The 23,141-nt window shown below is 42.1% G+C and overlaps 2 protein-coding genes, 1 long non-coding RNA gene and 1 other non-coding gene across 4 annotated transcripts; 1 reads left to right on the top strand and 3 right to left on the bottom strand.

Annotated features, from left to right (window-relative positions):
* Positions 1-7,247: 7,247 nt before the first annotated feature.
* Positions 7,248-10,151, bottom strand: LOC129706703 (uncharacterized). The gene is made up of 2 exons (XR_008725093.1): positions 10,015-10,151; positions 7,248-7,615 (listed from the first exon to the last, which is right to left on the bottom strand). It is a non-coding gene; the product is annotated as an uncharacterized LOC129706703 (long non-coding RNA).
* Positions 7,877-8,008, bottom strand: LOC129707138 (small nucleolar RNA ACA64). The gene has a single exon (XR_008725150.1). It is a non-coding gene; the product is annotated as a small nucleolar RNA ACA64 (small nucleolar RNA).
* Positions 10,123-16,349, top strand: rps2 (ribosomal protein S2). The gene is made up of 8 exons (XM_055651104.1): positions 10,123-10,260; positions 12,396-12,530; positions 12,648-12,737; positions 13,110-13,217; positions 13,794-13,967; positions 14,810-14,969; positions 15,566-15,657; positions 16,232-16,349. Exons 2-8 carry the CDS (start codon positions 12,399-12,401, stop codon positions 16,310-16,312), a joined length of 837 nt encoding a protein of 278 aa, XP_055507079.1. The 5' UTR covers positions 10,123-10,260; positions 12,396-12,398; the 3' UTR covers positions 16,313-16,349.
* Positions 16,350-16,949: 600 nt separating this feature from the next.
* On the bottom strand, positions 16,950-22,796 carry ndufb10 (NADH:ubiquinone oxidoreductase subunit B10). Its single transcript, XM_055651105.1, has 4 exons — positions 22,607-22,796; positions 20,619-20,757; positions 19,003-19,142; positions 16,950-17,210 (listed from the first exon to the last, which is right to left on the bottom strand). The coding sequence occupies exons 1-4, from the start codon at positions 22,752-22,754 to the stop codon at positions 17,113-17,115; spliced, it is 525 nt and encodes a 174-aa protein (XP_055507080.1). The 5' UTR covers positions 22,755-22,796; the 3' UTR covers positions 16,950-17,112.
* Between the last annotated feature and the right edge of the window lie 345 nt (positions 22,797-23,141).

The raw sequence follows: 23,141 nt of genomic DNA, 5'->3' as shown, positions 1-23,141 counted from the left end.
GTAAAGGCAGATGAGCCACCAACAGATGATGGTGAGTTGGGAAGGGGCGATCATTGATTTGTTGCTTCCAATTCACCTTAATAGAATTTAGTGTGTTTATTTTTGCTGTATGATTTTGTTTTGTGTGACTCTTATTAAAGACGTACGTGGGGGTGGAGCAGGCAGCAGGTGTAAAATTATAAAAAATGAGAGGCTGTAATTAAACTATTCCTCCTACTGAACCACACATTTTTTTTGAATGTTTAACCATTAAAAATTAATTGTTAATTTGAAAGCCATTATTGGATTGCTTCTGAAATTGTGAACTGTGAAATACTTCCATGGACAACTTGGAGCAGTGTATTCTGACATTAAGTGTATGAAAGCAGCTAAGTGCAAACTGTATAATAACAAAGTGCAAAATATATTTCTAAGTGTAAATGTGTAGGTTATATTCTTTTTGGCAATCCTGCTTTATTATATTTTAGTGCTGCATGGAAGTAGTGGATTGAGCAAATACCGATGGGAGAGGGCATAAATACTCATGAAGCAGAGTGAAGTAATCATTTTAGATTGAATTAAGACAAGCTTGTCTGTTTTTTTAAATATTTTTATTAGAAACTGTAGATGGTTTATGCATGCAACCTATAATGTAGCTACCTCATCACCATTAACACGCCCTCTCATATCAGTATAACTATGATCTCCTCCCCTCTCCTCCTCCCATTTTGTCCTGGTACGCCTGAAGGCTGGGTGCAGCCAGTGCTGGGACGTGTGTGCCATGTGCTATAATAAAGACTCTAGTAAAGGTTACAGTGTGTCAGACTAAGACCCTTTACAGAAACAAACACATATTATAAACATTTCATGTATATCAGTCGTACATTGTTAATATTATCAATTGTGGATTGGTTCTGCTTCTAGTTTTTTTTTTACTGATAGGAAGTAAGAGAGAAAGAGGAAAAAAACACAAATGTCAAGATAAAAAAAAGAATGGAATGGTTTACTAATAATACATCTTTGGAGATAGGTTCGTGGATTATAAAGTATAACTTTTCATCTAATCCCGAGTTCAAGCTTCAGTTAGGTTGTCTGGTTTAACTATCATCTAACTGAAATGTACCTGAGCACTGTAAACGAAGGGTCCCAACCTGAACATCACCCATCCTTTTTCTCTAGAGATGCTGCCATACCCGCTGTGCACTTTGTGTCCATCTTTGGTTTGAACCAGTATCTGCAGTTCTTTATTTTTACATTGTACACCGTATTAACTGCAATTTTTCATCCCTAATGCAATTGAGTTTTAAAAAATTTGGGAACCATTTGTACAAACTAGTACAATTAATACAAGCTTATGAGAGAGGCTACTACCTTGGGTACTTTTCTGTTGATCAGACAACAACTTGAATTTTCAGTTTTTGCTGATTTTTGTTGTGCAATTCAGAGCAGCAAAGAATATGTAAATCATTTTGAAAATATTTTAAATTAATTTGCAGTTACTTTAAGGTCCAATGTGTTGCCAATTTGAACCAACGCTTTGCCTATGTTGTGAAGAACGTCCAAGTTTGTTTTTTGTCCCACCAGGTGAAGTGGAAAGCATCAATGATGGTGAGATGGATGAAGCAACACCAAGCCATACAGTTGAGGACGGCACTTACATCAGGTCTAGTTCCAGCACTGATCAAGAACCCAGTCTATATGGATGCCGTCCTGGTTCCCTGCCATCCCATTTGTATTTTGAAACAGATGATATAAATGAGAACACTGCTTCACAGCTTGCCATTACTTCAATTGGCCAAAGTGCTGCTGTCAGAAGGAGGCACAGGCCTTGGATGTTGCATTCATTGAGGTACTCTATTTACAATGGATTCATTTGACAATAGGTGCATGAGTAGGCCATTCAGCCCTTCGAGCCAGCACTGCCAATTCTATGTGATCATGTGACCACAATCAGTACCCTGTTCCTGCCTTCTCCCCATATCCCCTGCCTCCGCTATCTTTAAGAGCCCTACCTAGCTCTCCATTTGGAATCTGGATTTGTACATATTTTTTTCTCATTGACTGACTGTGTTTGGTTCTGGTATACTGGTATCTGTTCATCATCAGTTGTTCATAAATAAGTGAAATAACATTGTTATGTGCTATTAAAGTTACCAGGGGTAAACGGGAAGAAAAATGCTGGAATCCCTGCTCTAGCAGTTAGTCTCTTGTGGTGTAGTTCTGGTCTCCTCAGGAACTTCAGTGTGGTGTTTACCCTCCACCACTGGGGCAGGTGCTAGATGGGGTAGGCAGATAAAGTGGTTCAGGAGCTGTTGTTCCCCTTTCATGATTTAATGCTGGGCTCCTCCTGTGCGCAGTTCTCAATGCCATCCTGAATGCTCCTCCACTTTGAGCATTCGCAGACTTTAACTTTGCACGAATCGGTAGCAATGTTTGCATTTTCACGGAGCCTTTGAGATCTTTTTGTCATTTCCTTTGTCAACCTGGTCATCTCTTGCTGTGCCGGAGTTCTCAATAATGTTAGTTTGGAAAGTGTAGCATCAAGCATGTGAATGACGTGGCCTGCCTGTTGGGAGCTGACCAAGTTTGAGGAGGACTGGGTTTAATTAGGAGATACAGCATTGAAACGTGGTCCTTCGGCCCACCGAGTCTACGCTGATCATCGATCACCTGTTCACATCAGTTCTATGTTGTCCCATTTTCTCATCCACTCCCTACACATTATTGGTAATTTAGAGGCCAATTAATCAAACCCACATATATGTGGGAGGAAACCCAACCCGTCACAGGGAGAAAATGCTAACTCCTTGCAGACAGCGACCAAAGTTATGATTGAACCCAGTTCTCTGGGTAACATTTCAGGTCGGGACCCTTCTTCCGAAAGACTATCCTGGCTATACACTCATCTCCCTGCTACCTTCAGGTAGAAGGTACAGGAGCCTGAAGACTGCAACGACCAGGTTCAGGAATAGGTACTTCCCCACAGCCATCAGGCTATTAAACCTGGCTCGGACAAAACTCTGAACATTAATAACCCATTATCTGTCATTTTGCACTTTATTAGTTTATTTATTCATGTGTTTTGTAGTCAATGCCTATTATGTTCTGTGTGCTGAAGCAAAGCAAGAGTTTCATTGTCCTATACAGGGACACATGAAAATAAACTTGAACTATGTGCATATTTTTTTACCATTGAAAAATTAGCGAATGTTAGGAAAGAACTTTACCTGCTTTATGGGGTTTTTGAGATTCAATAAAATACGATCAGCATTATTTAAAAGATCAGAAATTCTCACTTTCTCAGGCTCTTTACCAAGAATCTAAGTATTTACACTTTGATACAATTATGAATGCACTTTATCCCATTTAAAATAAAATCTACCACCTGGTAGGCCCATTGATATTGTCTATAAGCTAGAACTTCAAAAGAAATCCATTACCCATATCTTTCTTTAGACGGCGGAAGTATTATTGGAAACAGAATAAGCCAAAAATTGGATTTTTGCCAAGACAACAGCAAACCCAACCACGCTGATAGAACTGTGCTCTGCTCTGGTGGGATCATCAGAAAGATGGGAAACTACCTCCACTTGATGCCTGTTTCAATGAGATCATCATTTTCTGACCTCTGTAATTTAACACGAGTGATATATTTGAAACTTTTGACCCAAGTTTATGTTAAAGAGTTAAAAGCAAACCCAGTACTTTTTGGACTCAAGATTTCAGTACCCTCAGTCTCTTGTCTCTTCGTTTTGAAAATTTATGGTTTCGCTTGAAACATGTGCCTTTTTTGAGATTCAATTATACTTTCGGTGCAGTGCAGGACATGCTGAATAATGCTTTTTATTAATCTGAACTGCGCCTTGTACTACGCCACATGTCCATGATGCCAATTGACAAGACGGTCGTAAGATTCTTGCAGTGTCCTGGGATTGAGGAATAATCCTTTTTCATTTACCTGGCCAAAAAATGGGTTGATGTGTAGGAAGGAACCGCAGATGCTGGTTTCCAATGAAGATAAGACACAAAATGCTGGGGTAACTCAGCGGGACAGGCAGCATCTCTGGAGAGAAGGAATGGGTCTCGACTCAAAACATCACCTATTCCTGCTCTCCAGAGATGCTGCCTGTCCCGCTGAGTTATACCAGCATTTTGTGAAAAATTCGTTTAGGCAGTATATCTAGTTTAGTAAAAAAAAAATCTGGTGGAGGAAATCAACAGGTCAGGCACCATGTGGCAGGCAATGGACAGTTGATGTTTTGGGTAGATTCTCTTTCCCGAAATGCCAACTGTCCAATTCCTTTCACAGAAGCTGCCTGGCCCGCTGAGTTCTTGCAGCAAGATGCAGATGCTCGAAAATCGACCAAAAATAGTCTCGTCAGCCCAGTCATTAGTGAGAGTCCAATTTGCTTTGTTTGACCATTTCAGAACTCAAAGACAGTGGTCTTTGAAATGGATCCAATTTAAACAGACCTTGGAGTTCAGATGTGATGGCCAAGAGGAATTAAAATTGTCTACAGCTGATAATTTGTACTGTAGCTTTCAATGTTACTCACTACCTTGCATTTATGAGACGCAAAAGCCAAAAAAGTATGGAAATACTTTTGGAAGATATCATTTGTGGAGAAAAATAATTGATACCATGTAGTTCCCATTAATTAATGTTGCTGGTACACAAAAAAGCTGGAAAAACTCAGCAGGTGCAGCAGCATCTATGGAGCAAAGGAAATAGGCAACGTTTCAGCCGAAACCCTTCTTCATAGATGCTGCTGCACCCGCTGAGTTTCTCCAGTTTTGTGTACCTTCGATTTTCCAGCATCTGCAGTTCCTTCTTGAACACTTCGTCTACTCCACAGCAAAATCTCAAGGCATGCCTACTTTGAAGAAGTTCTCCTCCTCTCTCCGGAGAGCTTCACAACCTCCGCTCCAACTGCTCCCCCCCACCCCCCTCCCTCTGTGATCCCCCCCTGCCCTCAAACTCTACGGAGTCTGAAGAAGGGTTTCGGCCCGAAACGTTGCCTATTTCCTATATATGCACCCGCTGAGTTTCTCCAGCTTTTTTGTGTACCTTCGATTTTCCAGTATCTGCAGTTCCTTCTTGAACAATTAATGTTGCTTCCTTGTACATTGCAGAACACACTGTTGCATCAGTGTGCCAAACATTGTCTGTGTTTTCATTAACTATATTATTTTTGTGTAAAAGAATGTTGTAAATGAAAATTTGAATTGCATTCTATCTTGATTTTGTTTTCATGTCTTTAAACTTTCTCCCAAAGAAAAAGCTTGCATTTTCAGGAGCAAACCACATGCCCACTCATCGGTTAGCAATTTATTATCAGAGATGGAGATCTCAGCTATCATTTTACAAAAGGTTAGTTTAAATCATTGCTTTCTGTAGTTTATTTGGCTCAAAATTTTGCTTTTTGAGCCATTAGGAAAGGAGCATAAACAAGCAAGCATAGCTTCACTAATGGAAATGAGCATTACTAATTGACTAGTTAATTGGTGCATTTTCTCAATCTCCAGATTGTTCCCAAGACAGTGTGTAACTTAGAATAAAAATCTAAATGGGAAGACAATAAAACAAATAGGCTTGTATTTTACAATGATAATGCTTCAAGTATTAAAAACAAAACAAAAAACGTTCTTACATGGCTTCTGGGAATTTTCTTTCGAGTGCATCATTCAGCAAAAAATGGCCTTTTGGTCCAGTTACAAATTTCTCATTGTCCTGGTCATCGACCTGGCTCCACTATCCTTTTCACATTTATTAAGCACTTTTGCATAATTGACTAGTTAATTGTGAGACTTGAATTTACAAATAATTTATTTGTAGCAAAACATTTTTTCACAAATGTACCAAGCCATTTTCTTAACTGTATCCCGCCCAAGATATTGAATGCAGTTTCTTTAACTGATAAAATCAGTTATTATGGTTATTATTTTGAGACTTAAATTTAATTAGTTGTCGACTGTTCTGTAATCAAAGTTTGATTAATGTTTACAACTGCCGATGAGCTACTCCAACACTTCAGTTTTCAATTCAACGTTGCAAATTAAGTTGTGGTAAAGATAATTTTTGATTAAAGATTTGCATTTGTGCACTGGACATGTTCAGTATCAGTAAGGCTTTATTAGCATTTTAGTGAGAAAGTGGAAGTTAAGTGCACTAATGAAACATGTTTTTTTTAAAAACCCATCTCATTGCGAAGGCAGTCACGTGTTCAACAAATCACTCCCGAGGGACTGGTCATTCCTTTGCTCTATAGATCTAGATGTTGCCTCACCCGCTGAGTTTCTCCAGCATTTTTGTCTACCTTCAATTTTCCAGCATCTGCAGTTCCTTCTTAAACACTCCATAAGGACTTGCAGGCATCAATGATCATTGTCAACAGAAAATTCCACAATTTTGCAGGTAACGAGGTGTATCTTCACTCATGACTGCATATCTCACAGGGTTCATCAAGATCAAAAGTGGGGAGATAGCTATCATAGGCTAGCACAGTACATTAGGTTATAGATTCAGCGCAGAAACAGGCCCTTTGGCCCAAGTCTGCGCCGTCCAACGATCCCCACATATTAACACTACCCTACACACACACTAGGGACAATGTTACATTTATACCAAGCCAATTAACCTACAAACGTAAACCCGTACGTCTTTGGAATATTGGAGGATACCGAAGATCTTGGAGAAACCATGCAGGTCACAGGGAGCATGTTAAAAACTTTGTACAGACAAGGTCCCGCGGTCGGGATCGAACCTATGCCTCTGGCACTGTAAGGCAGGAGCTCTACCTATACGCAACTGTGAACAATTAATTCCCTATCATGCCTGGTCAGGAGATGCTGCTCCCCAAATTTGATTGTGTTTTCAAGTCTTTTTTTGCCTCCACTAACTGTAGTTCCTCCCCATTGGATTGCAACCTTGTCATGGTCGGGGAGCTTGTGTGTCTCAGTGACCCCTAGAGTTATGCCAGCGGGAGATTTGTCTCCTGTTAGGGTCTCCCATGCTGGACAAGTCGAAGGGTAGAGGCGAGACGAAGAGCGATCCACTGGTCCTCCAGGTTGGAGGTCGAGCACAGGGCTAACAACCCCTCTCGCAAAACAAATATGATACAGAAACAGCAACTGAAGGAATCAACACTACTGAGTGGATGACCTTCGTTGCTGCCCTACGTGCCAGGAGGTATAATAGGCAGTAAGTAACTAACTGGAGTTTGATCCTTTGCAAAGAAGAACCAAACAATTTAGAAACGACAACCATCTTGTTACACTGTATTGGAATTAGTTTATTGTCACATGTACAAAGATACAGTGAAATACTTTATTTCCACAATATCCAGTCCAATCATGCAATTAAACCATACAAGTAGTGCAAAAAAAAAGTGCAAAATAGTGCGAGTGGTCTGGAGAAAGTGCAAGATTCCCAATGACATAGATCAGAAGATCAGACTACATTCTAGCTTACGGAAGGACATTTAGTCTGTGAATCTCATAGTATGCGCTGAAGCTTTTGCATCTTTCGTCCGATGGAAGAAGGAATGTCCAGGGAAAAAATGGTCCCAGATTTTTCGTTGATGCTTTCCCAAGATAACGTGACGTGTAGATGAAGTTGATGCATGTTGAAGCAGCTCTAAAATAAAATGCACGGAGATTTTTAAACCCTTTAACCTTTAGACCTGATACAAGAACAAATGTTATCATACAAAGCAAGTACTTCCTCACCCTCAAGTTGCAATTACTTTATTGGCATGCAGAAAACAAGGAAAGTACTTAATAGGCCAGGTCTATCTATTGACTCAAGACCTAACACCGTTTTCTTTTCTCAAGAGGCTACCTCACCTGTACAGCGTTTCCACAGCTTTCTTGTTCAATACCCATTTTTTTGGCGTACATATGTCGGCATGCGGGTTTTATCAACCACAAACAGGAGTAGTGGACAATAAGCTTATAGCGTGCCATTTGATTTTGGCACACTTATCTCACGGACAACAATGGGTAATGTTGTTGGCGATTTTCAGAACGTGCCACATATATACACAAATGGAGAACTAGTTACCAAACTGTGACAGAGGCGCAAAATGTCAAGCAAGTAGTCCGCACTTTTCTTTTAAATGGTAAACCAGTTATTCATATACATGTAGTCATTTCATGTGTCACCAACACCCAGACACAAGGTAGCTAAACCATAATACAACATCTAAAATTCACTCATTAACATCAGAATGTTTCTATTGACATGCTATGACTTAAAAAAAAAGAAAAAGTAAATCAAATCAACCCTTATTGTCATCTTGCAAAGCAACAATTGTACAGTGCAAAATGAGAAGACGTTTCCCAGGGATTATTGACTTACTTTTGATGAAATTCAGCAAACAAACGCGATAATTCCCGATATTTTGGACCTTTAAATCTCCACGGCAAATGTCCGCTGTTCACTTCCGCTGGACTGGCACCTTCAGCTCCCTCTTTAATTTACCTTAGTTTCTATCTTTTTTTTTTTTTTACTGTAAATCTAGGTAGCCGTGCCTCACGGCCACCCCGACTGGCACAATAAATTGCAGATCAAAACCTGGCCGTTTCTATGTTTTTAACGGGTGGGAAAGTGCATGTTTTCCCATCCACTAACATGTACCGGATGTCTAGCATGTCCGCCACATCAGATTTTCGGTCACGTGGGTGCAGATCTACGCTCCAGTGACCTTTCATGAAATCACCCTATAATCCAGGTGTGGTCTCACTAGGCCCCTGTACAACTGCAGAAGGACCTCTTTGCTCCTATAGGGTGATTTCACGAAAGGTCACTGGGTCATAGGTCTTAACGCACGGAGCCGCAAAATCCAACTGGGGTACAAACAGTCACCTCCAGTACAAACCGGTACTTTCAAACCTGTTAAAAAACGCGAAAACGGTTAGTTTTTGCACTACGAATAACTGTGCAAGTCGGGGTGACCGTGAGACCCAGCTATCCTGCTTTAGAGTTCCAAAGGTTAAGAAAAATGAAGGTAAAGAGAATAGAGAGCTAAAGGGGCAACAACAGCGGAAGATGTTGGCCGTGCAGATATAAAGATAGAAAATATCGGGAATTATCGCGTTTGCTCACAGCATTTCATCAAAACATCAATAATGCCTTAGTTTTGATGAAATGCAGCGAGCAAACGCGATAATTCCCATCTTTATATCTGCACGGCCAACAACTTCCGCTGCTGTTGCCCCTTCAGCTCTTTCTTCTCTTTACACCATTAAACTCGTTATGTTTCAAAAAATACTTATTCGAAGATATATATATATACACATATATCAGTACAAAATTTTTAACACATCTCTTCATATTTACCTATACATTCAATATTGCTAGTTTTACACACAATATTATGAGTACCTTTTTCTTTATGTGTAGAACCATTGAAATGATTTCCAAAAATAAACCTTATTCATAATTGTAAAAATGTGCATGCAAATGCAAACCAACAAGCGTGCAAAATAACTGTTTATGCATACATAAATTATGTATGCGTGATTATGGTGTCTATTTTTAAAATTTTTCAAAATAGACTTTATTCAGGTAATAAATATATACAATACATAAACCGTGCGGAAAAAAAAAATCATCCTACTTTTTCGGAGGCTATACAAATTATTCAATACGTCTATACATTGAGACAGTCTTACACAAAGATTATAGAGCAGATTATCTTTGGTTTTACACACAGATTTAATTTCAAAATAGACTTTATTCAATTGATTAAATATATACAATTCATGAACCATTCGAATAAAGAATTCATCCGACATTTTCGGAGACTATTCAAAATTTTTTCCATACAATATTTTTATTCAACAGGCGTTCCGACATTTGTCAAATTCCACCAAACCTGTCCCCCACCCGTGCCACTCTGTGGCCCCTGTCCAAATAATAAATATATACAATGTGTGCACATTTCGAAAATTCCATCCGACATTTTTGCAGGCTATAGAGTATAAGATCTTTGCTATAGAGATTGTTCAATACACAGGCATCGTTTTGCTTACCTCCCAATAGTTGCCAATTCACCAACACGAGGACGAGCGCCTGGTAATATAGCGCTACATTATATCCGCCCCTTAGAATGTATAACGCACTAACATACACCTATTTCAGAATGATGGATTGTGCTCTATGCTCGGTCCGGGGTGCCGCCTCCATGACGGGCGAGAGCAGCCGCGTGGTATCGCGAGACAGCGAAGGCTTTAATAGGGGTGCGCACTAGCGCTCGGCCTTCTGTGGAGAATCATCACGTAAGTAAAATGGCGGCGACCCCAGGCTTCATCCGAGCGGCCACAATCGGCGGCGCATCGTCGCCATCCGACCCCCCGGCCTTCCATCCAAGGCCGGGAGACACACAGGAGCGATCAATAAAGCTTCCTCCCCGGGCATTAAAAAAAAAATAATGATTTCTGACGCGAGATGGCCGCATCAGGAAGGGGGTTTGTTTGTTTGTGTTGGCGGGCGGGGTATCTAGGCCTAGGCTGCGCTGCAACTGCAGCTGTAGTTGCCTTCGCTCCCAGTGCCCAGTGGACGGTTGCATTTGTGTAGGAAGATGAAGGGAGACACAGAATGCTGGAGTAAGGCATCATAACATGGTGCTTGTCCCACAGAGTTACTCCGACATTTTTGTGTCTAATGAAGGGTTGCATTTCAAGATTCAAGATCAAGATAGATTTAATTGTCACGTGTGCCGGGAGACACACAGGAGCGATCAATAAAGCTTCATCCAGCTTTTTTGTGTAACCCCCTGCACCCGCTGAGTTTCTCCAGCTTTTTTGTGTAACCTCCAATAAAGCTTCCTCCCCGGGCATTAAAAAAAAAGATTTCTGACGCGAGATGGCCGCATCAGGAAGGGGGTTTGTTTGTTTGTGTAGGAAGATGAAGGTAGACACAGAATGCTGGAGTAAGGCATCATAACATGGTGGGTAGACAAAAATGCTGGAGAAACTCAGCGGGTGCAGCAGCATCTATGGAGCGAAGGAAATAGGTAACGTTTCGGGCCGAAACCCTTCCGGGTTTCGGCCCGAAACGTTGCCTATTTCCTTCAGAGTTTCTCCAGCACTTTTGTGTACCTTCGATTTTCTAGCATCTGCAGTTCCTTCTTGAACACATCATAACATGGTGTTTGTCCCACAGAGTTACTCCGACATTTTTGTGTCTAATGAAAGGTTGCATTTGTGTAGGAAGATGAAGGTAGACACAGAATGCTGGAGTAAGGCATCATAACATGTTGGGTAGACAAAAATGCTGGAGAAACTCAGCGGGAGCAGCAGCATCTATGGAGCGAAGGAAATAGGTTACATAACATTGTGCTTGTCCCACACAGTTACTCCGACATTTTTGTGTCTAATGAAGGGTTGCATTTGACCTGTTTAACTGCATCAAATGCATTTCCTATAAGGAACTGATTTCAAATATAAAGAGTAGATCTATGAATGGAGAACAAAACAAAACCTAAGTGCTGGAGAGTCTCGGGGTCAGGGACAGACAGGCTCTTCTGTCCATGCTGATCTTTGTACTAAGTCAGACTAATCCATAGGTAGAGACAAAATGTTGGAGTAACTGAGCTGGTCAGGCAGCTTCTCTGGCATTTTGTGTCTATGGTGTAAACTTAGAATCTGCATCTTTTTAATGACACCTCTGATCCATATCCCTCTTCCCTGCTTATAACTGCACAGGGACATGAATGAAATCTCGTTTCGCACGAATCTCGAATGAATCCTTTCACATTCACATGCAGTCAAACTACAGAATCAATAATGTTTTTTGGGGGGGGGGGGGGGGGGCGGCATTAAAAGTAGTTACACAATAAAATGCTTTGTCCAACCCCTCCACTCTTCCAGCTCTTCTTGAAGGATTGGACAGGCTAGATGCAGGAAAAATGTTCCCAATGTTGGAGGAGTCCAGAACCAGGGGTCACAGTTTAAGAATAAGGGGTAGGCCATTCAGGACTGGTGAGGAAACACTTTTTCACCCAGAAAGTTGTGAAGCTGGAATTCTCTGCCACAGAAGACAGTGGAGGCCAATTCACTGGATGTTTTCAAGAGGGAGTTAGATATAGCTCTTAGGACTAATAGAATCAAGGGATATGGGGATAAAGCAGGAACGTGGTAGTGACTGGATGATGTCATAATCATAGTGAATGTACAGTGCTGGCTCAAATGGCCGAATGGCCCACTCCTGTACCTATTTTCTATGTTTCTATGACCCAAAACGTCACCTCCAAAAATGCTGCCTGACCTGCTGAGTTACTCTTGTGTCTTTGAATTGATTGACTGCTGTGGATATTCCATGGTTCAGATTCTGTAGAAGATAGATTTTTACTCCTTTTGGAAATAGAAATGCTTCTGCGATTTGTAATTCTGACGTTCTATTTGGTTGGCAGCAAATGGCGGACGACGCCGGTGGAAGGGGAGGATTTCGTGGTGGCTTCGGCTCTGGGCTCCGAGGCCGCGGCCGAGGCCGTGGGAGGGGTCGTGGCAGAGGTCGGGGAGCTCGTGGCAAAGCTGAAGATAAGGAAGTAAGCTGCACGTTTACATAAATATACCCAACAGCTCCTGTCGCTCATGAGTATAAGCACAGACTCTTGCTGTAGGACTAGTCCTGATGTGTGTTTCTTTCCTTAAATCCTCCTCAGTGGGTGCCAGTAACAAAGCTTGGGCGCTTGGTGAAAGATATGAAGATCAAGACACTGGAAGAAATTTACCTTTTTTCCCTTCCTATTAAGGTAAAGCTTTGCTGGTAAAAGATGGAGCTGGTCAATTGTTTGACAGTTCTGCCATGTCTAAATTTCCTTTATTTACATTATTAAGAATTTGCCAAAACCCCTCTTTCTAAAGATATTTTTTATTAGTTCCTGTAGAATCAGTTTTATGCTTGTCCACATTTTCTTAAATGGGTAACATCCACAGGTAGTTTCTGTTGATCTATGTATTTATCCACTGTGGCAAACAATTAGAAGTTAGTCAGATGATAATGATCAAGATTCACGGTATTTAGGGGTTGATTTATTATCCTATATTTATTATGCTACTAAACATTTCTTATAATCCCTCTCGAGTGACATTGTCCTGAGTATATTGTTCTTCGTGTTACGTAGGAGTCTGAGATCATTGACTTCTTCTTGGGATCAACCTTGAAGGATGAAGTTCTGAAGATCATGCCTGTGCAGAAACAAACCCGTGCCGGTCAACGGACAAGATTCAAAGTAAGAGGTTTTCACAGTTCAGTTTGTGTGGACCGAGATACAATGAATAGCTTTTGTTGAGTCAGCGGAAAGACAATACATGATTACAATAGAGCCATTTACTGTGTATAGATACGTGATAAGGGAATAACATTTAGTGCAAGGTAAAGCCATCAGAGTCCAATCAAGAATATTTCGAAGGTCACCAAAGAGGTGAATAATAGTTCAGCTCTGCTCTCTGGTTGTGGTAGGATGATTCATTTGCCTGATAACAATTCTCCCCATCATATTCTATGTCGCTCTTCTAGGGAGATGCTAACTGCATTTTGTTGTCTCTGTACTGTACACTGTACAATGACAATAAAGTTTGAATCTGAATCTGAGCTGGGAAGAAGCTGTCCCTGAATCTGGAGGGTGTGCGTTTTCACACTTCTATACCTTTTGCCTGATGGGAGAGGGGAGAAGAGGGAGTGGTTGATTATACTGCTGGCAGCATGAGGTGTAAATTGCTTCTTGTTAGATGACCATCTTTGTCCGTTGTGAATTTTGTTCATTTTAATATTTGGTGTTTTAATTGTACTCTTTTAAAATTTTCAGGCTTTCGTTGCTATCGGAGACTACAATGGTCACGTTGGGTTGGGTGTCAAATGCTCAAAAGAAGTGGCCACTGCCATTCGAGGAGCTATCATTCTGGCAAAACTGTCGATCATTCCTGTGCGACGTGGTTACTGGGGTAACAAGATTGGCAAACCCCACACTGTACCTTGCAAGGTACGTTCAAATACTGGTGAACATTTTATGCATAAGACTTTATTTATAATGTGAACTTAGCTGAAACAATTTGAGTTAATCAAATCGGCTGTTTTAGAAGTAACATGAAGAAAGTGGATACAACATAAGCGAGTAATTGCCTCAATTTATTATTTCATATTTTGGCTGCATCAACATGAATAAGAGAGTGTATTTAGTCGGGTATATCTTTTACTGAGTGGCTGTTTTGCTATTCAAGAGAATTACGGTTGACCCGTGACCCGACTTTTACCCAATATCACTTTGGGATAACACAAAATTACCAGCAGCATGTCAAGGTAATAATTGAACAAGTATTCGTTTCCATTTCTCCTCAATGCGTAGCGTAATATTACCCGAATACTACATGTATGCAGCATTCTCTCCAACACCATTGTTATCTTTTGTAGTATATGGGGTCAGAATTATGCTCACCAGTTTTGGTACAGTCTGAGCAAATCTTTGTAGATAGCTGTAGTGTTGTCCAGGTAGGAAGACCACTATCCCATTAGCCTTTTTGATTCTGTCTCTGTCACCAAGTTGGGCGTAAGGGCCTCGTTCCATGCTCTATGACACACGTCTGCTTTTGCTATTTTGTCTTTTACACAATACTGCCACAATTTACTAGAATCTCCCTATTCTGACAATTGTGTTGCACTATATAATGTCTGGTTTTTTTGTATATGTTAATGTTTCTGGCATTCATGAGAATGTGAATTGTCATTTTTTTGAGTATCTTCTAAAAATAGGTGTTAGATTTTGTTTGGAACCAAGCCTAGTGATTTATTGACTAATATTATATTTGTTGAATGTCCTCTGCACAGGTGACTGGCCGATGTGGTTCTGTTTTGGTCCGTCTGATCCCTGCTCCCCGTGGTACCGGTATAGTCTCAGCCCCTGTACCCAAGAAACTGCTGCAGATGGCTGGTATCGATGATTGCTACACCTCCGCCAGAGGCTGCACAGCCACGCTGGGTAACTTCGGTAAGTTGGCTTCCTGATCTTAGCCAAAGGCTTTCTTCTGAGATTTGTGTTCAATTCTTTCCGTGGAGAATTTGGAGCTGGATAATTGTATTTGAAGGTAGAGCTATATGGAATAAGCTTTGTTTACCGATCAGTTTAAAGGCGTTAATAACTTCGATGACTTTATGACATTGAATTTGGGTTCAGTTCATGTGGTGAACATAAAAGATTTGGTTCTGCATAATGTGGTGAATCTCTGAAATTCTCTGCCACAGAAGGTAGTTGAGGCCAGTTCATTGGCTATATTTAAGAGGTAGTTAGATGTGGCCCTTGTGGCTAAAGGGATCAGGGGGTATGGAGAGAAGGCAGGTACAGGATACTGAGTTGGATGATCAGCCATGATCATATTGAGTGGCGGTGCAGGCACGAAGGGCCGAATGGCCTACACCTGCACCTATTTTCTATGTTTCTAACCTGATATGTAATTGATATATCATGAGAGAAATAAATGGAACGACTAGATGTGGATGTTTTATCTGTTCGCTTTGGTTCAACACGCCATTTGAAGTTTCATTTAGGAAACTGACCATAGCATAATTTGCTTTGCTCGTTTACAGCTAAAGCTACCTTCGATGCCATCTCCAAGACTTACAGCTACCTGACCCCCGATCTTTGGAAAGAGACTGTGTTTAGCAAGGCTCCTTATCAGGTAAGCAAATTCATCTTTACAGATGTGTGAAGGATGTTTACAAGCCATGAACTTAATTTAACATTGTAATTGGTTTACACTTAACTTTATGGAGCATGCTAGATTCTAAGAATGGAATTATTTTTGTAGATATTCACACAAGTCATTTTAGCTGCTGGTACTGATAACGGGTCCACCGCCAATTCTCTGACAACTGGTGGTCTGACACCTCCTTTAATCTGGACAAAATTACAAGAGCTTGACCCAACCCCATCCCCAGATGTCCCTCCGAAAATATGGTGCCTAGGTCAGGTGAGGCGCTGACCTCAACCTCATGAGGACTTCCATGCCAATTGGCGGGTCTGATTTGCCCCCTACGGCCGGGGCTGGAGCTCCAGAGTTGACGGATCTAGGCCCATAGCCGGCAAAACGGATAATACAGCAAGGATCTGGGTCCAAGGGTGCTGGAAAATCGGTGGTGGACCTATATCTTAAATTAATCCGTTCAGAGGCAGCTTCGGTCTATTTTATGAGAGAGAGTATTCCATTGTAAGCATTACTAATTTTCACATTTTCTTTATTTTTTCATTTTTAGGAGTTTACTGATCATCTGGCCAAAAACCACACCCGTGTGGCTGTTCAAAGGTCCCAGTCTGCTGTTCCTCCAATAACATAAGCGTACGAAAAGAATGAAATAAAATTGTTTCCCACGATCTTGTGCTTATTGTGCTCTGTTTTGGATGGGAGTAGATTTTGGTGAAAATATCAATGAAAGTAGTTATTGAATTATCTTGTAGAAACAAAGAACTGCAGATGCTGGTTTATACCAAAGATAGACACAAAGTGCTGATGTATCTCAGCGGGTCAGGCAGCATCTCTGGAGGAAAAGGGTAGGTGATGTTTCGGGTCGGGACTCTTCTTTAGCAAAGTGTTCTAGTCTGAATGAATGTTGAGGGAAGGTGGAGATACTATAGTACAATTTATTTCAGTGAGTAGCAAATCAATGTATAAGCCTTCCCAATGATAATGACAGCAACATGTAGAAACAAGGAACTGCAGGTGCTGCTTTACAAAATAAAATACAATGTTCTGGTGTAATTCAGCAGGCAGAATCGCTGGAGAACATAGATAGGAGAAGCCAAGCCTTTGTGTCTAAATGACAACCACTGATGTGAATGCTGATTAGGAGGTTTCCTTAACTTGCAGGATGACTAATTGAGGAGACATCAAATCAGCATTACTGTCCCCACACTTGTACTTACTGCAGGCCACAAGGACTAAAACATCGAAAGTATTGACAAATCATGGCTTAAAGGTTAGGCATTATTTATTATTTAGTAGGTCCATGTATCATAATCACATTGATGCGAAATTTAAACATTCTGCACAATTCGAACACATTCAGACTGTACATAATAGGTGATTATCACAATTTTTTTTTAATTGACTTAACAGATGTCTGTCTGGTGGGCGTTTTTATGCTTCACCTTTCTCCTTTTCCCTTTCCTCAATCATTCGATGTTTCTGTTTCATTAGACATTTCCTGGCACTGGCATAAGCCCCAAGATCGCCATCTGAAAGGGAAAAAGTGAACAAGGGAATCTGATTTTTTTTTTTTTTTAACTCAATTCATTTGGGTTTTCCATACTTTAGGAAAGATTGTTTAAAAAAAACACAAAACAATGACAACTGGTTAACAACCGGGAATTCTTTCAAAAAAAAATTACATACTTCTGAAATCTATCAGCAAACTAGGTGGTGCTATATCTCTTTTTACAATGTTATTCTCCTCGACGGAGATGCGACTTTTTCCGTATCGTATCTCCGTTCGCACTGCGGCCTAACATCGTGGAGCTGCCGGCCTCTTGCTGGGGATCGACTTCGGGAGCCCCAACAGCAGGAGCCTGCGGACTTAACATGTGGAGCACGTGGTCCCTATGTCAGGGATCGACCGGGAGCTCCAACTGTCGGAGCCTGCGGGCTTAACGTGAAGTTCATGGTCCCTTTGTTGGGGACCGATGTTGGGAGCTCCAAGCCACAGGAGCTTCAATCACTGACTGCGGTTGATTCGACTGCCCCGACCACGGGAGAAAATGAGGGAAGAAGATAAGACTTTATTGCCTTCCATCACAGTGCGCTTGGCTAATAAATTCTTTGCATATCTTAAAATCTGTTCCACTCCAAATTAGTCTATTTCAGTAGGGAATAAAATTTGGATGGTTCAAAACATTTTCGCCGGACTAAATTCAGCAGTATTTCAATATAATGGTGCTGGAGTAACTCAGCAAGTCAGGCAGCATTTCTGAAGAACATGGCCAGGAGATGTCTTGGGTCGAGAAATCCTTTATATATTTGACTGGTTCCTCGGATCGTTGCTGCAAACACTCAAAGGAAGTATCCAATTTTAGACGAGGATTCCAAAACCGTACATAGTTGAGTGAGATGTGAGGGTGGAGGGTGACAAGGAGGTCCAAAAGAACTTCTAGAGAGGGGTGGGAGATGAGCAAAAGAAAGGGGGAGAGGACAGCCTTCTCCCCTCCCATCACTCTGAAGGGTTGCGTCATGAAACATCTGTCCGTTTCCTTCAGATACTGCCTGAACTCCCGAATTTGTATTTCTCTCCAAATTCTACCACCTGCAGTCTCTTGTGTCTACTACACTAACTTTCCTCAGATGCTGCTTGAACGTGTTTTTCCAGCATTCATTTATCTCATTTTGATCTGTAAACGCAGGCAATGGATGAACAGGAGCCTTGGTTAGGATTTGGTCATTGGGCAGTGGTGAGCAAATGTAGATATTGGTTGGAAGATGGGATGCTAGCTGGGAAGGCAGGTGAATAGGCACAAATAGAAAGCCAGAGGTAAATTGCAGCACTAGGCTTGATGAAGTTAGGTTTCTTATTCAAGTAGAGATACACAAAACAGTAGATGCTAAAATCTTGCATAGAACACGAAGTGCTGGAGTAACTGTAGGAAGGAACTGCAGTTGCTGGTCTAAACCGCAGTCACAAAATGCTGGAGTAACTCAGCACATCAGACAGTTTGTTTGGAGAAAGGGAATATGTGACATTTTGGGTCTAGTCCCTTTTTCAGACTGTCCGAAGAAGGGCCTCGATCCAAAAGGTCATCCATTCCTTCTCTCCAGATGCTTCATGCCCCACTGAGTTACTCCAGCATTTTGTGTCTTATCTTCAGTATCTGAAGGATGTAGATAGACTATTTCGGGTCGGGACCCTTCTTCACTGAAGAAGGGCCCTGACCCGAAACAACACATGCCCACATTCTCCACAGATGCTGCCTGCCCTGTTGAGTTACTCCAGTACTTTTGGTTCTTCTCATTCAAATGATTATGTCGTGAGTTACTTACATCTTGACTGGTAACCTTTTGCTGCCTCCTTGAATTGCTCCAGCTCTTTAGCACAGTTCTGGACATGGCTCTCACCTTCCCTTTGATGACAGGCTCTCAGACGCTCCTGGAGAATTTTAATAATCTCCTGATCAACCTTGCTGAAGGAAAAAGTGCAGGTTAAATTAAAATTAAAACAAATAAAAGTGTTCCTTGTTTTTAGAAAAGGTACTAGTTTAGAACAGTACATGCTTTAGCAAACCCTGAACATTAGATATCCATCAAATGAATCCCTGGCTGAACTTGAGAACCATTTGTTCATTAATGTGACTTTAAAGGCGTCACAGGAACAGTAGATGTAGAATAATCGCATGTAACATTGCCTACAAAGTAATGAACTACAACATGCTTAAGTTGTGACAAATTTCCTCCCTTGTTGAACAACACAGTGGTGCTGCTGGTAGTCACTGCCTCACAGCACTAGAGACCTGGTTTGGGGTGGAAGATTGCAACCTTCACGTGATCCGCCCTGTTTCGACGAATGCAATCAACCTGGCGTACAGAATCAAGTAAGATCAATTTGAACAAGTTGTCCTACAACTTTAGGCTGTGCACGCCATGTGCAAGAAGAAGACCTGGTTTGATCCTGACCTCGGATGCTGCGTGTGTGTGTGTGCGCAGTGTGTACGTTCTCCCTGTGACCGCGTGGATTTCCTCCGGGTGCTCTGGGATCTCCAAGATGTGCAGGTTTAGAGGTACATTGGCCTCTGTGAATTGTGCAGGGGGAGGATGTGAACATGGGATATGTTAGTACTAGTGTGAATGGGTGATCGATGGCCAGCGTGGACCCAAAGGACCTGTTTCCATGCTGCATCTTTCAATCAATCAACAAGTACATTCTCCAAGTCACCAGTTCTCCAAAACCTATGTTCACTACCGAATACTTGTTGAGCAGAGGGTGCTGAAAAATTAGGTGCATAATAATGAGGGAATGAAGAAGGATTAAGTAGTGGGTTCCTGATATAAAATATCAAGCTGTGTTTAGCTTCATACCAAATTTAAATGCTTTTAATTATTTTTAGAATGCTATTAAACTATATTGCTCACTTCAAGCATTAGTGCATCTGAATCCTTCAATCATTTTTGTGATTTCAGAACCTTTTTCAGAAAAGTTTTTTAAAAAAGGCAGAGATCATTGATAAAGGAAAATAGAGAGAAAAGATCACGGGGGAATCAGATCACAAGTAAATTACTGGAAATGAACCTTTTCAAAAGTCACATTAGTGGCTGAAAGTTACTGACCCTGTCTCAATTAGTTTGGTTCAGATATACAGCGTGGGAACAGGCCCTTCAGCCCACTGAGTTCACGGCAACTACAAGTCAAGTCAAGTTTATTTGTCACATACACATACGAGATGTGCAGTGAAATGAAAGTGGCAATGCTCGCGGACTTTGTGAAAACAGACAAACAAACAACCAAACAAACAAACTACAAACAGAATCACATATTCTTTTACATGTTAAATATTGTGGGTGGAAGGAAAAAGGTTCAGTAAAGTTAGTCCCTGATGGGATAGGAGTACTTTCAGAATTTTATTCTATGAGACCCCACCCTAATAAAAATAACAGATACATACTAATCCCGTCTCCACTGCATCTCTGCTTCATAATAGCAAAGGTAGTCACCCAGCTGACAGTCAATCAGATCAGGCACCCGTCTGAAATTCTGGTGGTAATAATTAAATGTATGCTTTTTCTGCTGCCGTTCCACCCATTCTGCAAGGAAAAGGTAAAATAGCCATCAGGATTTAAGCAAGTACATGTTCAACATCGCCCACAGAAACATACAGAGACTCGGTTTGTACTCGCTAGAATTTAGAAGATTGGGAGGGGATCTTATAGAAACTTACAAAGTTCTTAAGGGGTTGGACAGGCTAGATGCAGGAAGATTGTTCCCGATTTTGGGGAAGTCCAGAACAAGGGGTCACAGTTTAAGGATAAGGGGGAAATCTTTTAGGACCGAGATGAGGAAAACATTTTTCACACAGAAAGTGGTGAATCTCTGGAATTCTCTGCCACAGATGGTAGTTGAGGCCAGTTCATTGGCTATATTTAAGAGGCAGTTAGATGTGGCCCTTGTGGCTAAAGGGGTCAGGGGGTATGGAGAGAAGGCAGGTACAGGATACTGAGTTGGATGATCAGCCACGATCATATTGAATGGCGGTGCAGGCTCGAAGGGCCGAATGGCCTACTCCTGTACCTATTTTCTACGTTTCTATATTTTCTTATCTGATGGATTTGCAGTTAATTTGATGTATATCAACACACTATATCTCTGCTCTATAAACCAGTACCTGCAGTCATCAAGTTGAAATGTATCTTTCTCTCCACAGACGCTTTTGCCTTTCCTAATTGTGGAAAACTGTACTGCATGGGCAGTAGACATGTCTATAACATATTTCCTACAGATCACGATATGACAGAACTTTATTTATCCCAGGAGGGAAACTGATCTGCCAACAGACACAAAATTAAAGCGAGGAGTGGAAAGGATTGAGGGTGTGCAAAGATTGGGAGGGCTCAGTCTACCCCATGACAGAAGGGGGAGCGTTTTCACAGTTTGATAGCCACAGGGAAGAAAGATCTCCCATGGCGTTCTGTGCTGCATCTTGGTGGAACCAATCTGTTGCTGAAGGTGCTCCTCAGGTTGACCAGTGTGTCATGGAGTGGGTGAGCTGGATTGTCCAGAATGCTCCACAGTTTTGAGGAACATCCTCCCCTCCAATACCCACCTCCCATTAATGCAATTCCGCCCCAGGACTGAGCCAGTCTCCTGATAAGTCTGTTAATCCTGTTGGAGTCTGCGGGAGGATTACCAACACCAACTAGAAAAACAATGGAGGACCTAGTGTGGGAGGACCGCCGTGCGAGGGAGGAGTGGGTGGGAGGGTTTAAGAGAACAAGGGGGGACTTGGGAATAGGGGGTACTTTGTAACTTTGTAAGTGCCCTTTATACGGCAACTATTTGCATACCTTGGGTATTGCAAGCAAAGAATTTCACTGTGACTTGTCACATGTGACAATAAAATATTCAACTCAATTCAATTATCTCACTGTGTTGGCTGTCCTGCTGTGATTATTGGATATCCCGCTGTCAAAGAACATTGAAATCCTTCTGAAGGCAGTGACCGGGGTAAAGAAGTTGGAGACACAGAGAGAGTAGCAGGAATTGGCACAGTGAAGAGTTTGACATGATTGTATTTATGTCCAGCGTTATCTGCTTGGATTGCACGCACAGCAAAGCCATTCCCTGTACCTCGATGGGGTTGACATTAATAGTAAACCTAATGCGTCGGAAGGAACTGCAGATGCTGGTTTACACCGAAGATAAGACACAAAATGCTGGAGTAACTCAGCGGATCGGGCAGCATCTGTGGAGCCTCAAGAAGGGTCCCGTTCATTTTTCTCCAGAGATGCTGCCTGAGTTACTCTAGCATTTGGTGTCTATCTTCAGTAATAAACCATCTTGCTGTGGGACTCCAGCCAGCCGAGGTGTTGGTGTGTCCGCAGCACCTTGCCCGGCACTTGGCCACTTGTCCCCGGCCCCGGCCTCCCGCGCACTCACCTCTGAAGGTCGTGACCGGCAAATCGACCGTGTAGTGGAAGAGTTTGCTAACGATGACGGCGGGGTTGGGCAGCCCGGTCTGCTTGTCCACGGCCGGGGTCCGGCTGGCGGGCTGCTGGTAAACGTCCTTGTCCCAGTCCCCAGGCATGGCGGCCGCCCTGTTGCAGGATGTTCCTGCACCGACACACTCAACATGGCGGCCGCTCCTGCTGCAGGATGTTCCTGGCCGACACACTCAACCTGCTGCAGGATGTTCCTGCACCGACACACTCAACATGGCGGCCGCTCCTGCTGCAGGATGTTCCTGCGCCGACACACTCAACATGGCGGCCGCTCCTGCACCGACACACTCAACATGGCGGCCGCTCCTGCTGCAGGATGTTCCCGCACCGACACACTCAACATGGCGGCCGCTCCTGCGCCGACACACTCAACATGGCGGCCGCTCTGTTGCAGGATGTTCCTGCACCGACACACTCAACATGGCGGCCGCTCCTGCTGCAGGATGTTCCTGCACCGACACACTCAACATGGC

Source organism: Leucoraja erinacea, chromosome 20 (genome assembly GCF_028641065.1).
Source record: "Leucoraja erinacea ecotype New England chromosome 20, Leri_hhj_1, whole genome shotgun sequence".
In the NCBI taxonomy this organism is placed as follows: Eukaryota; Metazoa; Chordata; class Chondrichthyes; order Rajiformes; family Rajidae; genus Leucoraja; species Leucoraja erinaceus.
The sequence above is the reverse complement of the archived record's forward strand: the minus strand, read 5'-3'. Positions and strand labels throughout refer to the sequence as shown.

Bases quoted from the DNA above. Each gene is read 5' to 3' on its own strand.
- ndufb10 (XM_055651105.1), bottom strand. From the start codon at position 22,754: ATGCCTGGGGACTGGGACAAGGACGTTTACCAGCAGCCCGCCAGCCGG. The intron at 20,758-22,606 runs GTGAGTGCGCGG...TTTTCCTTGCAG, and splicing joins GCCGGTCACGACCTTCAGAG to AATGGGTGGAACGGCAGCAG. The intron at 17,211-19,002 runs GTAAGTAACTCA...TTTCCCTTTCAG, and splicing joins AAAAGGTTACCAGTCAAGAT to ATGGCGATCTTGGGGCTTAT.
- rps2 (XM_055651104.1), top strand. From the start codon at position 12,399: ATGGCGGACGACGCCGGTGGAAGGGGAGGATTTCGTGGTGGCTTCGGC. The intron at 12,738-13,109 runs GTAAAGCTTTGC...CGTGTTACGTAG, and splicing joins TTTTTTCCCTTCCTATTAAG to GAGTCTGAGATCATTGACTT. The intron at 15,658-16,231 runs GTAAGCAAATTC...TTTCATTTTTAG, and splicing joins TTAGCAAGGCTCCTTATCAG to GAGTTTACTGATCATCTGGC.